Source organism: Diadema antillarum, unplaced genomic scaffold, assembly GCF_040938485.1.
Source record: "Diadema antillarum isolate AM-2024a unplaced genomic scaffold, OU_Dant_1.0 scf00000028, whole genome shotgun sequence".
Lineage (NCBI taxonomy): Eukaryota > Metazoa > Echinodermata > Echinoidea > Diadematoida > Diadematidae > Diadema > Diadema antillarum.
In genome coordinates this window covers 4,806,609-4,826,212 of record NW_027270917.1, presented here as the reverse complement: position 1 = coordinate 4,826,212, position 19,604 = coordinate 4,806,609, and the positions used below count along the sequence as shown (strand labels likewise).

Sequence of the window (19,604 nt, the reverse complement as noted above, 5' to 3'; positions counted from 1 at the left end):
TATATATATACGTGTGCATTGTTATATATGCACAACCATAATGTCAACGTACCGAAATGTATTTCAGAAATTCTACTTGCCACAATTTCCGAACCTCGAACCTCAAAATTTTGACACGATTATACAGATGTATTATGAAACAATAATTTAATTTAGTCAAGAGTAAAAATACAATCTAGCATAATATAATACATACACAATGCGGAAAAAAATGCGCCCGGCGCAAGATGGTATTGCTCTTATAGCAATGACCAGTACTCATATTGTGAAAATTAACTTAATTTCACTTACATTGTTCATCTAAGCTGAACAAAATAACAGTATATGAGTAACAATATCATAGTACTAGTAGTGTTGTTATTGCGACACAATGTTCATGGATCATCAAGTACAAAAATGATCATCTCAAATCAAAATAGTACTAAGCATTGCATTGTCACAAATATAAACAGCCCTTACTGAGCTTTGGTGGATATTACATCTTTATCATTCTGATTACTTTCTATCATTGAATAAGTCTTTGATGACGAAGAAAAGGATGGCTAAATTGTCTTTCGTCACATTTCACTTGTCAAAGTGACTATTTAAACACCGTCACGTATTTCAGAAGATGTAATAAGTGTAATATACTTGGAGGCCTACCTGTTTTTGCAATCATTTGACAACGAGACAGCTGCTGTGTCAAACTAAAGAATTCTGTAGCAGGGTTCACGAAGATTAGGATGTTTGTGTTATTGAGAACACTGCTTAGTTTGTAAGACATTGAATGACTGAATTTTTGCGTTTTATTTTGTTAGGTCCTCACGTTCCTACAGTAGGACCTGTAGGGGTTCCATGAACATTGACAGTAAGTAATGTTTACGCATTTCTTGGAATACTGACACTAGATTTGATGTCGACATTAATCAGAATCGGGTTATACAAAATCTTACATCTAAAGCAGGGATGGAAGCATGGCTATACCAATCTGGGAAGAACAACAGTGGCCAGTGCAACCACCAACCACTGCTGCAGAGACCAGCGACCGCTTGCCCCGTTACCGGCATAGAGTTGCTCCGGACACATCCCGCAAGTCGACGGGCAAAACATGTTCATGTACTCCGGCTTGCTTTCGCACATGCCTTGTGATTGGTAGATTGAGCAGTAACCGTTGGTGTCCTGGCATTGCGCTAAATTTTGGGGAGAAAAAAGAAAGGCAGAGTACATTAATGTCTGTGTAAAGCAGCTACGACATAAGTCGATGCACACAGACCGATTATGCATGAATGCTCATCAGACAAACGAGATGCATATCTTATTCTTGTACATCCATGTTAGGTGGAGTCGAAGTGAGGATTATTCGTCTGAAAAAGAGGCTCGAATGCTAACGACTAGTAGAAGGGCCACTTTGACAATTTAGGATTCGTGCACTGATTCTTTTTTTTAACGTAGATGGCGTTTATCCACTAATTGCATAGCGATTCTTCTTGACCGCACTCCTTCGTCATTGCTAAAGCGTATAATGACGATGATAGAAATGAATGAAGATGATAATTACATTGATGATCATAACTAGTACATTATCGCAATTTGACTCACTCTCATCATGTCGACATAATAAGCCATACTGTCAATAATCGATTATGGTCCTGTAAAATCATGCATCAACATTTCAGTACCTATGCACGGGAACGTTTTTTAACCGACCGCCCAAGTACATAATGTATACGGAATCGTCAATGAATGATACATACCCACCAATGTAGCGATTCCTATTCTGTCTGAGGATGAACATGATTATTATGGTTACCGGGGCTCGAACCTCTAACCTCACTGTGTAATGTTGAGACTTACAGAATCACAAAGACATCTGCGTCATCTCTCCGCCTCCTCTATTTTCTTATTTTTTCCAATCCTCAATAATATAACCAAATTTTAACCCGTGTTTAAATAAAACAAACAAACAAAACAAACATTACTTGTCTCATTTCCTTACGTATCGACCTTTCATTTATCGCATTCTGATATCTCAGATCATGGTGAAAATTGTGTTCTTCGTCACCATCCTTACGTCAAAACGTGTCTTCTATATATTCCATGTTAATTGTGTCACTTGGACAATTAATCTAATCTTGATACAGCTATGAGGATAGAGAGGGGGTTTATTGGTTCAAAGCGGTAAATGAGCCTGCAACTTTTTTTTTTTCGTGAAGCTCCGAGTATAGAGGGCCTTTCTTAAGTTGTTTTTTTTTTCGCCCAGTGTCATCTGGTCATAATGATAAAGTTTGGCCAACTCTGCTCCACTGGGTAACGATATGGCGGCATAATGCTCTGTTACGCAATAAAGTAGCAAAGGAATATACGCCATGTTGTGCCCAACTGAAACCGAGTCGGCCAGATTTTGTGTACGGATAGCTTTGTTTTAGCCTACCTTGCGGTACGAGGTCAAGAGGTGAGCTGGCCGTGCAGAGCCCGCAGCTCTTTCTGCAGTTGTAGTTCATGTAGCCCGGGTTGAGGTCGCATTGGTCGTAAGCTGCCCAATCAGGACAGTTTTCATTATAATCTTCGCAACCTGAAAAAAATAAATGGAGGGAGGAAGAATATGAGGTATTTGAGGCATAAATCAAAAGTACTAGATAGAGAACGTAAGACACAATTTTGTTCTTGAGTTGCCTTTTCCTTTTGCTATTTCATTTTTCCATTTGAGACGATGGATGGATATGCCATATTCAGCTGCACGAGCTGGTCTTCCATGAGGTTCAGTTGGATGTGAGGGCGGGACCACTTCAATGGGTTAAACACCCTGCTCTTTGCGTTGAATGAATGAAAAGCGCGATCTTATTACGTGCATGAGATGTCTTTAGTTTTTGCTTTTGCTGCTGCTGTTGTTTGTTTGGTGTTTTTTCTTTTGTGAGAAGAGCTGCTCTACTAAATGATATTCTTCTGAAATTCGACCTTGCGTATGGGTCTCGAAGGCATTACCTACACTTCATTACCTTTGAAACACGAATGACTGAGAGAGACACGAAGGTGATCGATGTGGTGACGACGACAACGACGACGATGAGAACGATGAGGAGGATGATTTTAATCAAAATTTAATCAAATTAATAAAGTGAGGCAGTTTCGTTTCATCAGAACAATCGTCTCTTTTTCTCTCATTTTACCGCGATAAGCTGAATATCAAACTTGGTGGTAGATTCAACGCTTAACGGTGAGTTTGATACCACACACAAACACTGTGAGTAGATCAATAACAACACTACACTTCCATCCAACTCTTAAGTTCAGCTTTGGCAATAGATGGCGCTATGCACTTACTTTTCATCAGGCCTTCACTGCACTGCCCGCACGATTTCGGGCAATTCGTCAGCATGTAGTCTGGGTTAGCCGAGCACTGGTCAAATCGAGCCCAAAGGGCGCAGTTGTCGTTCAGGTCCACGCAGTTTTCTGGTCAAGCATAGAAAAGAGCACACATAGTTTTAATTAGGGATGATTTCATCGTAGTGACATTCAGCCCTGTGGCCAATTATATGCCAAAACATGAATTACTGCTTTACAATAAAATCTGCAGCAAGTGGTTGTGTGCAGTGATACCACTTATTTCATCATGCGAACGTTCACAATTTCGTTTCATAGTTTCGTTGCTATTATTCAAATTGCTAATTGGCATAAGGTAACATATTTTTTGATAAATTCATTGTTTTGCACTTTCATACTAAGTACATGCACGTGTTGCATCTAATCGCTGTGTTTAGAACATACAATTATTTCTATTCCCCATATCCCGAACTGACTTCCGCTGACAATATTGTGTCATGGTTTACAATTAGAATCACATTGGGGGGGGGGGGGGGGGGTCAACTCGGTTTCAGTCAGTCATAATAATGACAAGTGTACTCCTTTGTTAAATGTTTTGCCTAACAAGGGATCATGTCGCCATAATACTACACATTTGAGCATAGTGCAGTTTGTCAGCCAACCTCAGCTGTGTTTTGATGGCTCTGGCCCAACTCTCAGAGTAGCGCCCTCATTAGAGCATGGAGCTCCTACAGAAGCTCCATGATTAGAGCTAGGGATTTTAGCTGGCTGTTATAGCAGTGCCCGTGGAAATGATCTCCGTGGCCACTAGGGTCTAGGGCAATTACCCCTGGGCAATTACCCCGGACCCTTCCCCTGATCCTAACCTAATCCTAATCCTGAACCTAATCCTAACCCTATCCCAAACTCTAACCCTAAACCTAACCCTAACCCCGATCTTTATTCTAATGTTATCACTAACCATTATTCAGCCGGGGGGGGGGGGGGGGGGGTAATTGCCCTAATACGGACCACTGGTCGATGGTAGAGAACGTTATAAAGGGTCTCTTGGGCTCTGGCTGCAGGATGTGTGAAGCATCCTCTTCGACACTGACACACTCACGAAAGCGTATCAGGGCAATTGCCCGACTAAATACTGGTTAGTGATAAGGTTAGAGTAAAGATTATGGTTAGGTTTAGGATTAGAATTTGGGTCAGGGTTAGGATATGGTTCAGGATTAGGATTAGGGTTAAGGTCAGGGGGGGGGGGGGGGTCGGGGGCATTGTCCAGGGGGTAATTGCCCTAGATCCCATGAAAGAGTTACGGCTGCTTTATTAGTGCGTTTTGATTTTGTCTCGTGTGTTTGTTTGTTTGTTTGTCTGTCAGTCTGTCCATCATTCTCACCTGTTACGACGTCACACTGATTGCAGCTGACTTGACAATTTGGCAGCATCCATGATGGATTGGCCTCACATTCACCAATGCTTGCCCAGTATTCACAGCTTTCGTCCATATCCCTGCAGTCTATCAGCACGAAGAAAATAAAGTAGAGGAGATGTTAGACGGAAAAACAAAATAACAAAGGTTCAAATGTACAACGGCGCCTTTCAGATACGGGTCATTTTAAAAGCAATGACTTTAGCATGGTCACACTTAAGTTATTTCCACGGTTTTAATGAACGTGAAAATTAAAAAAAAAAGGACGGAAGTTTTGTAGCTTCAGTATATTGAGATAAAGACTCGTTTCAGTTTTCTCTGTGATGCATGTTATTGCACCATGCGATTTATTGTTTTTCCCCGCAGTACTCTTCAAGTACATATAAATTAACGGGTTGAATTAATTTGTTTTCCCAATCTAATTTATTACTTTGGGATTGTTCGAGAACGCAAGCCCCATATCAAGGCCCATATTATCATATGGGGGAAAAATCATACGATCTTCTAAGACGTCAACTGATTGAAAGGATCCTTTTATAATTTGATGTAACGCTAAGGAATGTCTGAATAATCTAAATCTGCCTCGTACTCACTTTCATTGCCTCCGCCGGTGCCTGATAAGAAAATAGAAAGAAAAAAAAAGACAGAAGAGTGATTCGTCAAAAACAAAGATCACAGATGATTCTACGCGTTCTGCTTCTGAGTCATGTTTGTTACAGTACAGATTACACATTACAGATTAGATTTTACTACGTTTTTAAGCGGGATGGGAGGCGTGGGTGTGATGTCGCTCTGGTTTATCACAGCAGAGAAAAAAAAGAACGGTTATAATTATTATGTTGCCATGGATATCGACTTTACATCCAGTGAAAATGGCGCTCTTAAAATACCATCTATTATTATTAAGCGATATCTCTGTGTGTATCCAGGTATAGCCTCTTAAGCGTCAACACGTGGTCCTCAGTCCCATCTATACTTGATATTAGCACAGCCAGACCCTCATTTAGTGGAGGTATACCCCTTGATCAAGAGGGACATTGTGGATAACACACCCTGTCCAGGAGCGTTTGTAGGAACTCGCCAGCCAGTAGTCGACCGAACCCAGTATCTGACCCCGTTAAATAATCATTCAGACCATTTATCCACTACACCTCAAATTCTCTGAGAATCAAGATGTGTTCTGTGGCATGAAAAATTAATGCATGTAATTATTATCTGAATGCTGAGTGTGTGCCATGTTTGCGATCTCCTCTCTAGAAACTTCTCCATCTACTTGAGTTTCCTCGAACAAATCATGTATATATTAATTTGCATATATACATATTCATAACATCGGTCACCACGTATTCATTAATCAATTTATTCATTCATTCATACATTCGTTAGTTCGTTCCTTCGTTCATTCATCCATTTATTCATTCATTTTCCATTTCCAACAAAACATGTAAATACATATATTTCTTTTTTTTTACAGAAGATAGGTGCACATCTTAACACTTCAAAGTATAATAACCTTATGTAAAATTTATAAGTATGCCATTAACAAGTAAAGTGAAATCAAGAACAACAAAAACATTTTGAATCTATGAAAATGCTGGGATGGGGGGGGGGGGCGGGGGTGCTAGAAGAGCAGCATAAGATTGTAATTATGAACGCATGGGAAATGAGGCATGCATGAAGCCACAAAAATTACTCTCTGATACCTGTATCGGGTTGACAGACTTCGCAGCTGATTAGACAGTTGGCTAACATCCACTCGGGGTTACGCTGACAGAAACCCGCTTCGGCCCAGTCTGGACAGTACTCATTCTTGTCAACACAATCATCTGGGTCTAAACAATTAATGGGGACATAAGGACAAATGAATCAAGAAGATAAATAGATAGCTAGATATAGAAAGAAACCTTAAACATCTGACGAATGGTGGGGATTGACGTTGTTCTATGGGAATCAAGTTGTCTTCGATAATTGAAGAGGAGCGTCAAATGACAAAACAGTACATCAGAAACAAAGCAAACCCCTCAAAATTGATGTTTCAATAACGTTGCATCACTGGAAGTGCTGAAGCAGTATAGGAATGGGGACATCCGTGTATTTCTCTGTGTTTTGCCTGAATACGTATAATAGCGGTCTACACTCCATTTGGTACGCAGTGGGACTTTATATGATCGTATTGTGTGTTGATACTTTTGGTGTCCAAAGATTAAGTTACCACTCATTCTTACTTGTCGGGTTTGTCCCATCATCTCCACCACCACCGGTGTTGCCTGCGAAAAAAAGGAGAAAAAATAAGTAAATAAGGAACGAATGACTGACTGACTGACTGACTGACTGACTGACTGACTGACTGACTGACTGACTGATTGACTGACTGACAGACAGACAGACTGACTGACTGACTGATTGACTGACTGACTGACTGACTGACTGACTGAATGACTGACTGAATGAATGAATGAATGAATGAATGAACCAATCAATCAATCTATGTATGTATATTTATGTATATACCTATATACACCTATATGACTCACATAAAGGGTCATGGCAATCAAATTCATTTTCCCATCTTGAAGTTCTTGGCTAAAATGTCATAACAGCGGATAATAAATAAATAGACTAGAATGACTAAAATGGGTTTTAAGAATATGCATCCATGCAGGGTTGTCTTTGCTACTTTCATTTTCATCTTCATAATTGTACAGATGTAAGGATTATTCCTGCTCGTTACTTGACAGCCGCACTCAGGACGAGCGTCAAGAGGAATGTAATTTAAGACATTGTTGTATTTACGTGAATGGTAAATTGCAGAAGCGGTATGAGAATAAGGCCATTATAAGATACATGTAATTGTGTGTGTATATTACAAGAGACACACCTGGTGCAATATGGAGTGTGAAAAGAGAAATGCCGAATAAAGAGAAGTGCTCAGCGTTTTGCATTTTTGACATAAAAAAAAAATATATCTATGTAGCATGCTACAAAAGGTGCAAAAGTGGGGACTTCGTAATTACATGCTGATAATGATTCTATTCAGGTGCCATCTTCTTTTAATTTGTCTCCCTCTACAAATTAAATTTGTTAAGATCGTAACTACTGATCTGTAAATTAAGAAACATGTCGGAAAAAAGGAACCAGTGGTACTCGAACCTGTCATCTACTGCTTTCCGACATGTTTTTTTTAATTTACAGATCAGCAGTTGCGATCTTATCAAATTCAATTCGTAGAGGGAGACAAAGTGAAGAAAATGGCACCTGAACCTTCCCCCCTCTAAACAACATCTTTCTTTCATTTAATGATTCTATTCTTCTCTCCCTCGGATCATCCGCTCAGACGTTAGTCCAAGTAAGATAAAAGCAAGTTAGTCCAAGCCAGTCAAACTCTGCCCTACTCAAAGAAGGGAAATGACCGTTGCACTCACTGCATTCATAGAGGATATTGATTTCGTCGATGTCAACGTTGCTGAAATCGGACCGGTAATCGAGTCGCACTCTCTGGTCGCGTGCGACGATGGTCGGTTGGCCGTTGGAGCTGAAGGCGGTCATGTGGTAGTGCATGACGGAGAAGTAGTCGTACGAAGTGCCGAGGTGGTCGATCTGAGTCAGATCGTACTTGTCGAAGTTGTATTCGAGCCCTGCGGAATTTTAAATCGGACAAAAGTTGTGAAAGTGATGACACTCTTGCTGGACTCAACTGCTATCGATACGACAGAGATGGTCACAACCGACACTGCAGAGGAAATGCTTCCCAGTTTACAAGTGATTTGACGCAGAAAGCTCATTCTTGATTATCGCTGTGTATCTCCCGTCTATTGTACTACATTTACGTAGGATTTAGTTACAATTGCTGAGGAATATAGCTGTATAATCGATACTTGTTGTTGCTCCTGCTGCTGCTGCTGTTGTCGGGGTTTTTTTTTTGCGGGGGGGGGGGATATTTCTGCGTTTGTGCTAATTGAAATCACATTGAGTTAGTAATAGTAAAGCACTATACTATCAACTACAATAGCTTATAATGATTATAATAGCTAATATTCAAGATTGGGAATCCTAGAGGTCGTTACCTCTGATGATGTTCTGGGTGTAGATGTAGACAAAGCTATCTCTATCAGCTCTGGTCTGCTCGTGCTGGAACCCGATGGCGTGCATGAATTCGTGGATGATGGTGCCCAAATTTGTCGTGCAGCCCACCCCGAGAGACAGCTGCTGGCGACCCCCGACACGCCCGACTAATGAATAGCAGCTACGTATATAGAGCATAGAACAGAGAGATATACACTTTGTTTAAAAAAAAAAAAGATAATGTCACGTGGAATACCCATCAATGTGCAATTTAAGCTTGATGGCTCTTTGATCAAACATAAAGATGCAGATGAAGGCAAAAGGATAAAAAGAAAAGAAAACGGTGTGTGAGCACAGGAGTAAAGAGTTATACAACGTAGATACCAAAGTGGACAGCGGTCATACGTTTAAAGGCATTATTTACCATTTGCAGATGAAACAAAAATTAAACAGTAGTGCTTCAAAATAGTTCTAAAATGTGAGTACGGATAGAAACAACCAATGTAAAAATTTGACCAATATAATCAATGTTAAGCATTGTTAAATATACAAAATGTGAACAATAGTTGTGATAAAAATGTTTCCGGACCAAACCGTCTACAGTTATGGTTTATTGAGAAAAACAATGATATCTCCGTATATTTTTTGCTTTATTGCAAAAAAATATATATGGTAGGACGTTGTGTGATACAGCTGACCAACACATATGCACGAAATGTGATATCTTGAACATTTTTTCAAATCACTGTTCCTAAAGGTAAACAGGACCTTTAAGTCACTGCGATTTGTTCACACGAAGTCTTATCTGCCAAAATAGCAAGCGCTTTGTCAGTGGAATTTCTGATCAATTAGCTTGAAGGAAAGACTTCCTTTTGTAGTTTTTCTCTGTCACGTCGCTGTCGTTTTTGTTTGTTTCTTAATTTGTTTTTGTTTTTCTTTTGTTGTTTTCTTACCCGTTGCCAGGAAAGACCTCGACATAGTCCCGCTGGTTGGTCCGCTGCACAAAGCGAATACACGTGGTGTCATGGTACCTCTGAATGGCAGTAAGGATGCGTTGGCGAGCCCCGTAGTCTGTATGGCGTGATCATGGTTCGACAGAAACAAGTGACACTTATATTCAGACAAGAGAAGGCGAATGGAGCTGTGAGCCGATCGTTGGAAAAGCAATGCTGGGTTGAGAAGCAATTTATCATAGAATTTGAAAAGCAATTCTCGGCAACCTCTTTGGTGGTTGAGGGCAACTTTTTTTTTGACCAAAATGTTCATAGAATATGAATACTCTACTGAAAAACAATCTATATAAAGTGATCGCCTGTCAATGAAGTTACTGAAGAATGTGTGAACTGTAAACCGGATATTATAATGACAGGAATCAGGTTGGAAGTTCAAAGAGTTCATGTAATTGCGCAGTTGAGTTTGCTTCCCGCGGGACTTACCGAATCGGTTATCGATGGTGTAGGGAACCACCCCATTTGGCCATCTCAATGAGCGGTCGCGAATGGCATTTCTTCGCCCCCTTCCTCCCTATTAAAAGAAGAAGAAGAAGAAGAAGAAGAAGAAGAAGAAGAAGAAGAAGAATCCTTACAAAGTCAGTTCATGAACAGAATGCTTTACCTAATATGTTCTATTACACATAGAATATGAAACTTGAATTTAGAGGGAGTGTTAGCGATCTGTGATCGTACAGAGAGCGAAAAATAAGATTATCAACATTATCAGTCAAAACGAGATGAACTTCAAATAAGTACCTGCGAAACAATAAAAGATTACGTCAATGATTTCGCAACTGCATATTCCTCCGTAAAGGTTGTCGAAATAAAGTTATTGCACAGTTACAATAACATCAATGTATTTTCTTATAGATTTAATCAAAAACGGGATATTTAGTAAAGCTTCTTTGCACAGGTGAATTTGAGACTGATAGCGAGGCGTTAACATCAGTGAATTCCTTAATTTGCATTATTATGTGACTATATCGCGATTGCACTGTTTCGTGTAAACACGAAAACCTGTAACATCATTTATACTTCATGCTCGATTCTCATAAAATTCGTGTTATTTTTGCTTGATATTATTTGAAACCATATCTACTTTGATTTTCAGAGGTATATTATTATATTTAAAGAGTAACTTTCGCCAAGGTTTACTTTGTGTTATGTTTTGTTGGAAGAAAAATGAAAATGAAATAAGTGAATTGAATTGAATTGAAAGATTGGTCAATAATGCTGCAGACATCTATCGGTGCATGTCAAGAATATAATTGGAGGAATATTAAAGCGAGAGTGAACTCACCGTATCCCCACAGGGAACAACAATGTCCCCCTCCGAGAGGCATGTGGTATCCTCACCAGCTTCTACAATAACAAACAAACGAACAAACAAACACGTAAATCAGGGGAGTTATACAATCAGTGCAAAAAGAAATAATAATAAGGCACAGCACACCTGCGTGTATGTGTGTGTTTCTTTGTAGGGGAAGGTGGATTGTTGGAGAATGAACTTGGTGTGAAGCAACAGATCATATCACTTTACCCTTGTAATTTGAAACTAATTGTACATGGAACTCTTATGGTACTCGGACATTTGTTTCGTGCACACAATACCAGAAGGCAGTTTCCCCGAAATTTGGCTCAAAAAGGTCATATAGAGTTAATCAAATAATTGATTATACTTACATGAGTATCCATTCTTACCTATGACATCATTTGAACAGATTTGAAATAACAATCTAAACAAGCTGACACTATATGAATACTGTGCGCTTTGATGACGTATAGGTCTATTCAAGGTTTCAAAGTATTCAAGATTTCAGTTTCAAGACACCAAAATCAAAATATTCAAACACATTAAGCACTCTTGCAGCAATCAAACAATCTTTAGTTGACAAGTTGTTGATTATCATTCAATCATTATTGTTATTAGCAACAGATTTGTCACTATTTTTTCTTGCTCATAACAAACTTTAGCTGAAGGATTTCTTACCACTTGACTTGTTCATGGCTTCTATGTTCATGTTTAAGATGTGCTCCATGGCATCTCCTTCTCGCGGCGTTCCGAAAAATCGTAGTTCTACAGGAGGCAAAACATAATGAACACAGACAATAATTATGACGGATCGATGTGACGTAATCAACGACGTGGTTGAAATAACGTATATTTTGTATCATGTATCGATATTTTGACTAATGAATATCTACTAGGAACACTTTTCTATCAAGCTGATAGGAGTGCTCTATCTTCAAATTCCAATAATACACATTTTCTTTTTCATTTTCTTCTATTACGGTGTATGTATTTTCAGTCTTTTTGCTTTGATGTAAAGCGCCTTGAGCATTTGTTCAGAGTGGAGAATGGCGCTATTGAAATTGTATGTATATCATTATTATTATTAATTTATCTTCACGTTTGTGTACTCATTTTAGAAAATATCTCCGTCATGTATGTGTGTTCCTTGCTTCATTATATTACGAAACAGATGGAAACAAGAGTAAAAAGTGGATTCCACCCACCGGTCAACCAACCAGTCAACATGGTATTTTAGTTTTAGGACGAGAAGCAATGTGACCAAACATTTTTTTAATGAAACAAAGCCAATTGTATAACTGAAAACAAACAATAAATAACATAAGAATGAATGTTATGCTGAAAGCAAAAGGTAATTCCAGAATTGTGTTACTCAACAGGGCAATGGCGTATATTTTCACATGCACGATTGCGATTATGAATTTTGTTATTCACTCTATGGGGAGAATTATATGAGAAACATGTTTAAAGGGGCTTTATTCGTTTCTTCTACACCTTGGTGTTTTTTTAATGATTGCTTGGCTTTTCACAACATCACTTAAAACGTTAACAATCACACATAATAATGACGATTTAATACTAACATGGATTAGATGACAAAGAAAACAACCAGATGGATAGGAAAAGATATGTACCAACAATATTTTGGACTAATACGAAAAAAAAAAAATGAAACAGAAAATAATGAAAGTGGTTTAAACAAAGTCTGACCCCTGATAACTATGACAGGATGCGTATAACAGTAAGTGTTAAAAATATTTAATAAGTGTTCAAAAAATCGAGTTGCGGATTAAGATGCTGGCGCTGCAGGGGATCAAGATGATATGGTAGAAATGATAATATATGGCAACATTTAGTCTCTTAGTACAGCTAGTACACGTCGGGTCAATCGGTATTACAACGTTGTTATGGTGTATGACATATTGTATGTTAATATGCTTCTGTTTCAGTTTAAGATGCACTTTGTGATTGTGGTTTTGGGTGTATACATGTAATGTGTTTCATGTGTATTTGTTTTAACATCCACTGTACGACGAATTTCCGTTGCAGACAATAAAGTAATCAATCAAATATCCACGAAGTTTTTATTGGCTTTTTTTTTCTCTTCTGGAGTAGATTTATATAAACCAACCCTGTCAGGAGCACCATTAAAAGAAGAATAATGACAGATAGTAAGTATCAAGCAAAAACTAGCGATCAGAGAATGAATACCAAGCTGCTGCAACAAAGTTTTTTTTTCTATGATTTTTTTTGAGGGATATTACATTAACTTCCTTTTCTGCGGTTTAGGTCAAGCAAAGAAAACGCAAGCAAGCAAGCAGATGTACCCGATTAGCAATACTCAGCAAGGAGCAATGTGGATATTAATTGTATGTTAGAAAGTTAATTAACTTCAACCAACGGAGTTCGGTCATACAGGTCGACAAAAAAAAATATAATGAAAGGATTAATTTCCTTGGAATTGTTCGGCGTTAATGTATAAAATGGTCCTGTCAGCACAAACAAACTAACAAACAAACAAACAAGCACACACACATACACACACAGACACACACACAAATACACAGACAGAACTAAAAGCGATCATGATTGAAAAACGATGGCCAAAAAAAAATTAACATTAGCACAACAGTTCAATTAATAATGATAGTGATATGAATTGTCTTGTTATGTCAGGCACATTATTATAACTGCAGATATACAGGTCCTCTGGATGACAATACATTATGGCCAATACAGTTCGTCTGATGGCTAAAATAAAATGTAAATTTGTCTTACTGTCTGCTGGCGGCTGTACTAGATCCACCTGTAGATGTGACATAGGCACGTATAGAGAAAACAGGTACTTGAGCGAAATGGGGAAAAATGTGTACAAGGTAAATATGAAATTCATGAAATACGAAGTCCAAAATGCCTATTGTTGAACACACTCAACCTGTATTGCGTCTTAACTATCAAAAGTTATCACGGACACCCATCATGAGAAAAAAAAAGGCGAGTCTCACCTCCCTGCTCTGACGTATTATGAAAGAACAAAAGTTACTCTCCCCTTTTCTTGGCTAAGCTGCCATATAGCCACTTCACATGGTTTCCCACCCTACACGTCATTAACTTTGGTTTTTTTTTCTTCAATATATATACAGAAAGTATCTTGGTAAGTGTTGGTACATGTATACTTACTGAGCCAATACGAACGCCACGTGCGTTAACCTGTCCGACCTTGTAGTCATATGCTGCCTGCAATCGGAGACAAAAAAAAATATTTACGTTAGCAGGCTGCACACGACACGCTGATAAAACTGAATTAAAAAAAAAAAAATCATGATATTCTAGAAAGGCAGTAAAATTGATGCATATGAACTGGACGATAGAACAATGCTTAGATTAAAAGAACAAAAACAAAATAGAGAAATTTATGCAACGTTCCATGAAGTTTTAAATTCATTGAAATGCATGTATAGTCCACGGGACTTTTAATGATTTTATGGAAATCACAATTATCTTTTTGTGTCTGAGCTTTGAATGATGGCAAAAGTTATTTTAATGCAAGTAAATGGGCATTTTTTAGGTAAAAGGGTACATTTCAGGGATGTCAGGTTATTTTCTATTTCCAATTAGCTTTCCCCATAAATATGATATGATCTTTGAGAACACTTTAATGAAAGATAACTTTGCCCCCAAATTTCTTCAAACAAGCAAAATATCGGAATTTATGCGAAATTGAAAATTCTTGGACGAACACACATTAAGAGGGACTGACATCTATGTAACATATGAAGGTGAAGTGATAAATGTTTATTGAAAATTTGTTGTTTTGAAACTGAATGGCCTGATATTGAATAGAAAAGACAGAAAAGACAATATCAGCCCTTAATTTCTATTGAACAATGTGTCTCATACCATTTCTAGACTTAGAGGTGAACGTACGTTACGTAGACTGACAATAAGTTTTCAATACAATATTTCGTCCGGACAACCTTACTGCCTTAAAATCCTAGGTTTGCTTTATTGATATTCATTTATTGATATTCATATTCGTATTTTGTCAATCATATTTGAAAATCAAACAAACTCTTCAATTGTCACCGAAATTCATCGCTGCTGCTTACAAATTCAATATTTTGCCATTCAAATTCGGCAAGTGATATATGGACCTTTATGTCGAGGGCAAATTAGAGCCTTACTCATTTCTGTGTCGATCGAGTGGATAAATTTGAGAAAGCGAATAATTGTTGTGATAGGAAAATGCGGGGTTTTTATGTATGATAAAGGTGCCCTATCATGGTAAATGCGACGAGCTAACGTTCACCTCTTTGGTTAGACTGTTGAAAGGCAAATGAATAATTTCATAGCCTTATACCATATAATCTGGGAGACAGTTTTGGATGAAACTGAGAAGCTGAATGCCAATAGGTGAGATTGATTCTACTGTCTTGATCTTAGCTCCTTTAGTGAATTTGAATTACAATTAACACATGGTGAAAAGTGCACGAAAATGTTTAAACATTGATGGACAAGAGATGAGATCGAAACAAGCATTTTGTGACGAGATCGACAATATCTTCTTATTTTCAATAGAGTGAAATGACGACGAAAATGGGCGGGGGAAACCTCTATCTAAGTTAAAAAAGAAAGCATGGCAGAATTCTTCTTCTATGTGCAGAGTGAATTTACAATTTTTTTTTCTTTCACACACACATCACTTTGATATTGATATAATAGTAAATTTCTTTTGTCAGCAAACGTGCGATGTTCGACGAAGAGAGACAGAGTTTGCTTTTAAAGATGCAAAATTCTACCAGGCAGTGGTGTTTCACAGTGAAATAATTGTATACACTTAAAACACATATCATAAACAGTGGAAAAGTTCACTTACATGTGACACTCCTACACCCAGACACAGCACCATAAACGCAATGCACCCTCGTAGCATCCTCAGCTTGGGTAATATTCCTGTCCACTCGGCAAATCGTTAAAGCGTAGTTCCACCAGTTTATACACCTGTTATCTGTTCTGAACGCTTCCACCAAGTCCAAATGCGCTTCTGCTCTGGAGACCACCTGAGGAGTCCCTATTTATTGACCGGTCTTACGTCGATTAAAGCCAGGAACCAGACCAGGTATGATCCGATGACCTTTGCCACTGGACTGTTGAGGCTGTTGAGGGGGTTGAGACAGCTGCCCAGAATGGTAAGCAGCATCCGTTCTAAGATCTTTATCACTGCAGTGACATCATTGACAGCCAATCAGAATGGGTTATGCAGGTGAGTCACTGTCGGTCATTAAGATAAGTTTTCGTGACTTCGTCCATGAATACACATTTTTTTTTTCTATAGCAAAATGAAGAAATCATGGAAGATAGGCGAATGGTGCGATGTAATGATGTAGCATATATTCATAATCATCCTGGTCATTTGCGGTATTCAATGTCTCTCAGAGGTGATTGATGTGACTAGCGGTAGCATATTTTTTCCCTAACTACAGATTATAATTTGATTGTCATGATCGATGTATATCTTTGGTTCACTCTGAACAAATGTCAGTGATAACTGGAGAAAGATGCTGTGTTTGTCAATAATTCAGCTATAAGAAAGAGACAAAATGTTATGTGTCACTTTACCCCCCTAAAAACTGATCGATGTATATCTTTGGTTCACTCTGAACAAATGTCAGTGATAACTGGAGAAAGATGCTGTGTTTGTCAATAATTCAGCTATAAGAAAGAGACAAAATGTTATGTGTCACTTTACCCCCCTAAAAACTGAAATCAACATCCTCAAACTAAGGATTTCAGGGGGATCTGGATGAGGGCACATTCATATTGCCTTTCGCAATACTAAAGGAAACCAAAACTAATGGAGAAATGTGGATAGAGTGAAAGCAGCAACATTAGTAGAACACATCAGTTTAAGTCTGAGGAAAATCGGACAATCGATTCAAAAGTTATGATTTTGTTTGTGTGTGTGTGTTGGAACCGCTGGATGAGGAGACTACTAGATGTCATGATGTCACGTGTGAACAACAAAAAGAAAATATTAAGGGAATTCCACAAATTTCATTTGTTTTCATGAAAATTACGCATTCCATCAACTTGATACTGGTAGCAATTATTGTCCCTGCTTTCTAAAAACGATTAGTCAATCTATTGCTCTTTCATTATGTTGAAAAGTGATTTTTTTTCCCGTGTGGAAATCCCTTCATATCTTCTTTTTACATGTTGTCTATACATAACTCGTCATCACAACCTCTAGTAGTCTCCTCATCCAGCGGTTCCAACACAAAAAGAAAACTGTAAAAATTCATAACTTTTGCATCGATTGTCCGATTTTCCTCAAACTTTCACTGATGTGTTCTACAAAATGTTGCTGCTTTCACTGAATCTACATTTCTCTTTGGGTGTTGGTTTCCTTTAAATCCCCCTCGTGAAGACATTATTTCATTATGAGCTCCCTTTTAGATACTTGATATCGTATATCTAATAATATGTTTGATTTGTTTAAGATTCATTATTGTCTGATCTTTTGATGTTACAGTATCGTCTGAGGCAAATTATTGTTCAATGGGGTCCCATTCTTTCTCTCTTCTTTGCTTTTTCTGTTTAAAACAACAAAACACCAATATTGAAGAACTTTCGTCGCAACTTGTTTGTAGATGATTTCCTTTGAAATCTTGCATGACTTCAGATAAGTCTTTCCGTTTATCGACTGACCAGTTTACTGACATTCCGCTCTGCTGGTCGAGCCAGCTATCGCAATATAGGTGGCTGCCCTTATTTGGCGAGATTACTTTTTGTGTGTGTGCAATGATTGAGAGGAAAGTTTCGGGTCGTGTGAAAAATGCAAATTTTTTTCAAAGTTACGTAACAGATTTAGCGCACGTCACCTCAATGATAATGCTTCTTCAAAACATTACGGAAACTCGAGCCTGAATTATCATTGGATACTTTAGAATACCTCGCCTTCGTATGATGGCATTCACGTTTAGGCCTACTACTAGTAGCTGGCAGGCGGCAATACCAATAAGATGAGGAACATGTGGTTCAACGTCTGAAAGACATTACAGAAGTCTCGGGCAAGGCATTCTCACCACACAGTCCACAATGGTCCAAATGCATACCAATGTCACTGCGCCACTATCATTTATGATGCAGAATCATTTTTTTCATATGTACATTATGCATATATATATATATATATATATATATATATGTGTGTGTGTGTGTGTGTGTGTGTGTGTGTGTAGCAAAAGGACAGCAGAAGAACCCCAATTTGAGATTTTCAAAATGTGGCTCCCCAAACACTGTAAACATTAACAAAAAAAGCCTAGAACTCTTTATTCTTTCTCCTTTCTCCATCTAAAGGTGCATATCCAAAAGGCTTGGAGATCCCTGTGCAGTGTATAAAATGTCCGTAGCATATATTCATTTGAATCATAGGCTTTGAGCAAGACGCCACACAGACGTTATTTACGGAACGTATGTGTTCACAGGGAATGTTGGATTTATATTTGCAACACGCATGCACGGCGCCGTTCAACAGATTCCAAAAGACATCTTTTACCAATACTCATGACAAGTCCACTGAACGCCAACCCTACAGCTGAAAATTTCACTCTTCATTTGTGTTGAGTAGAGAGAATAATAATCATTAATATCAAATTATACAGAAGAAGCAAAACCATCACCAAGGATTAGTATCCCAAATCCTTGTTTCAAAATTGATTGTTTAATTTTTCATTTCTTCGGATGATTTGCTTCTTTTTGCTTTTTTCTTATCCTATCTTATACCACTACAACAGTAATAATCACTCACTTGATATAACTTATAATCATTTTGTTTAGGTGAACTTCAGAAGAAATACGTGCTCCAGCAAAGGGGGATAAACTGTTTTCTTTGAATCGTATGACGTTGTGGTGGTTGTGTCACCGGACTTTGACTTCAAGTAAAGAGGTGGGCAAGGGTCATTATACCATGGAACAATTCAGCTCCGTGATTACGCGAACAGGATAGAGTGGTCAGGGCTGATGAAGTTTTGTGATATCAATATGTTCTTTGTTACTGTCCACTTTTTTTCTCTCTTCCAGCGGACTTCCGGCTTCTTTGGCAGCAAGCGTTAGTCTGCAGAAAATAACTATGTTGGTTTAATTGGCCTTACTCTCTGATGACATCTCTTCCTGAACTAATGATCTTTATCAGTACTGACCTGTTGTATTAATGATGTTTGGATCCACTAAAGGGTTTTTTACACTTGCAAATTTTTGCTTAGTCCCGTACCAGCGGTGGGGCTAAGGGGGGGGGGGGGGGCCTTAGCCCCACCGTTGGTACCGGACTTTCCTTAGCCCACTTTCTGTTTACACTCGTTTTTGCCACAGTGGGCTAGCCCCACCGATAGTCCCATACTATCTGACCCTGCATAATAGCAATTGCTAACCCCGCAATTGCGGTGCCAAGCAAACGAGTGTAAACAGAACGAAAAAATAATCCGGGGCTAAGCGACGGAGACGAAGTCCGACCCCCACTGAC

At 38.4% G+C, this 19,604-nt stretch overlaps 1 protein-coding gene across 1 annotated transcript; it reads right to left on the bottom strand.

The window, feature by feature from the left end:
- Positions 1-222: 222 nt before the first annotated feature.
- On the bottom strand, positions 223-16,211 carry LOC139736014 (zinc metalloproteinase nas-6-like). Its single transcript, XM_071646764.1, has 16 exons — positions 15,960-16,211; positions 14,264-14,320; positions 13,862-13,889; positions 11,762-11,848; positions 11,072-11,133; positions 10,216-10,303; positions 9,733-9,850; positions 8,782-8,960; positions 8,140-8,352; positions 6,943-6,984; positions 6,421-6,549; positions 5,311-5,331; positions 4,685-4,804; positions 3,301-3,429; positions 2,411-2,551; positions 223-1,169 (listed from the first exon to the last, which is right to left on the bottom strand). The coding sequence occupies exons 1-16, from the start codon at positions 16,014-16,016 to the stop codon at positions 958-960; spliced, it is 1,683 nt and encodes a 560-aa protein (XP_071502865.1). The 5' UTR covers positions 16,017-16,211; the 3' UTR covers positions 223-957.
- Positions 16,212-19,604: the final 3,393 nt, after the last annotated feature.

Coding starts and splice junctions, on each gene's coding strand:
- LOC139736014 (XM_071646764.1), bottom strand. CDS start 16,016: ATGCTACGAGGGTGCATTGCGTTTATGGTGCTGTGTCTGGGTGTAGGA. Junction 8,353..8,781: donor CACCCAGAACATCATCAGAG/GTAACGACCTCT, acceptor AAAATTCCGCAG/GGCTCGAATACAACTTCGAC. Junction 6,985..8,139: donor CAATATCCTCTATGAATGCA/GTGAGTGCAACG, acceptor TTTTTTTCGCAG/GCAACACCGGTGGTGGTGGA.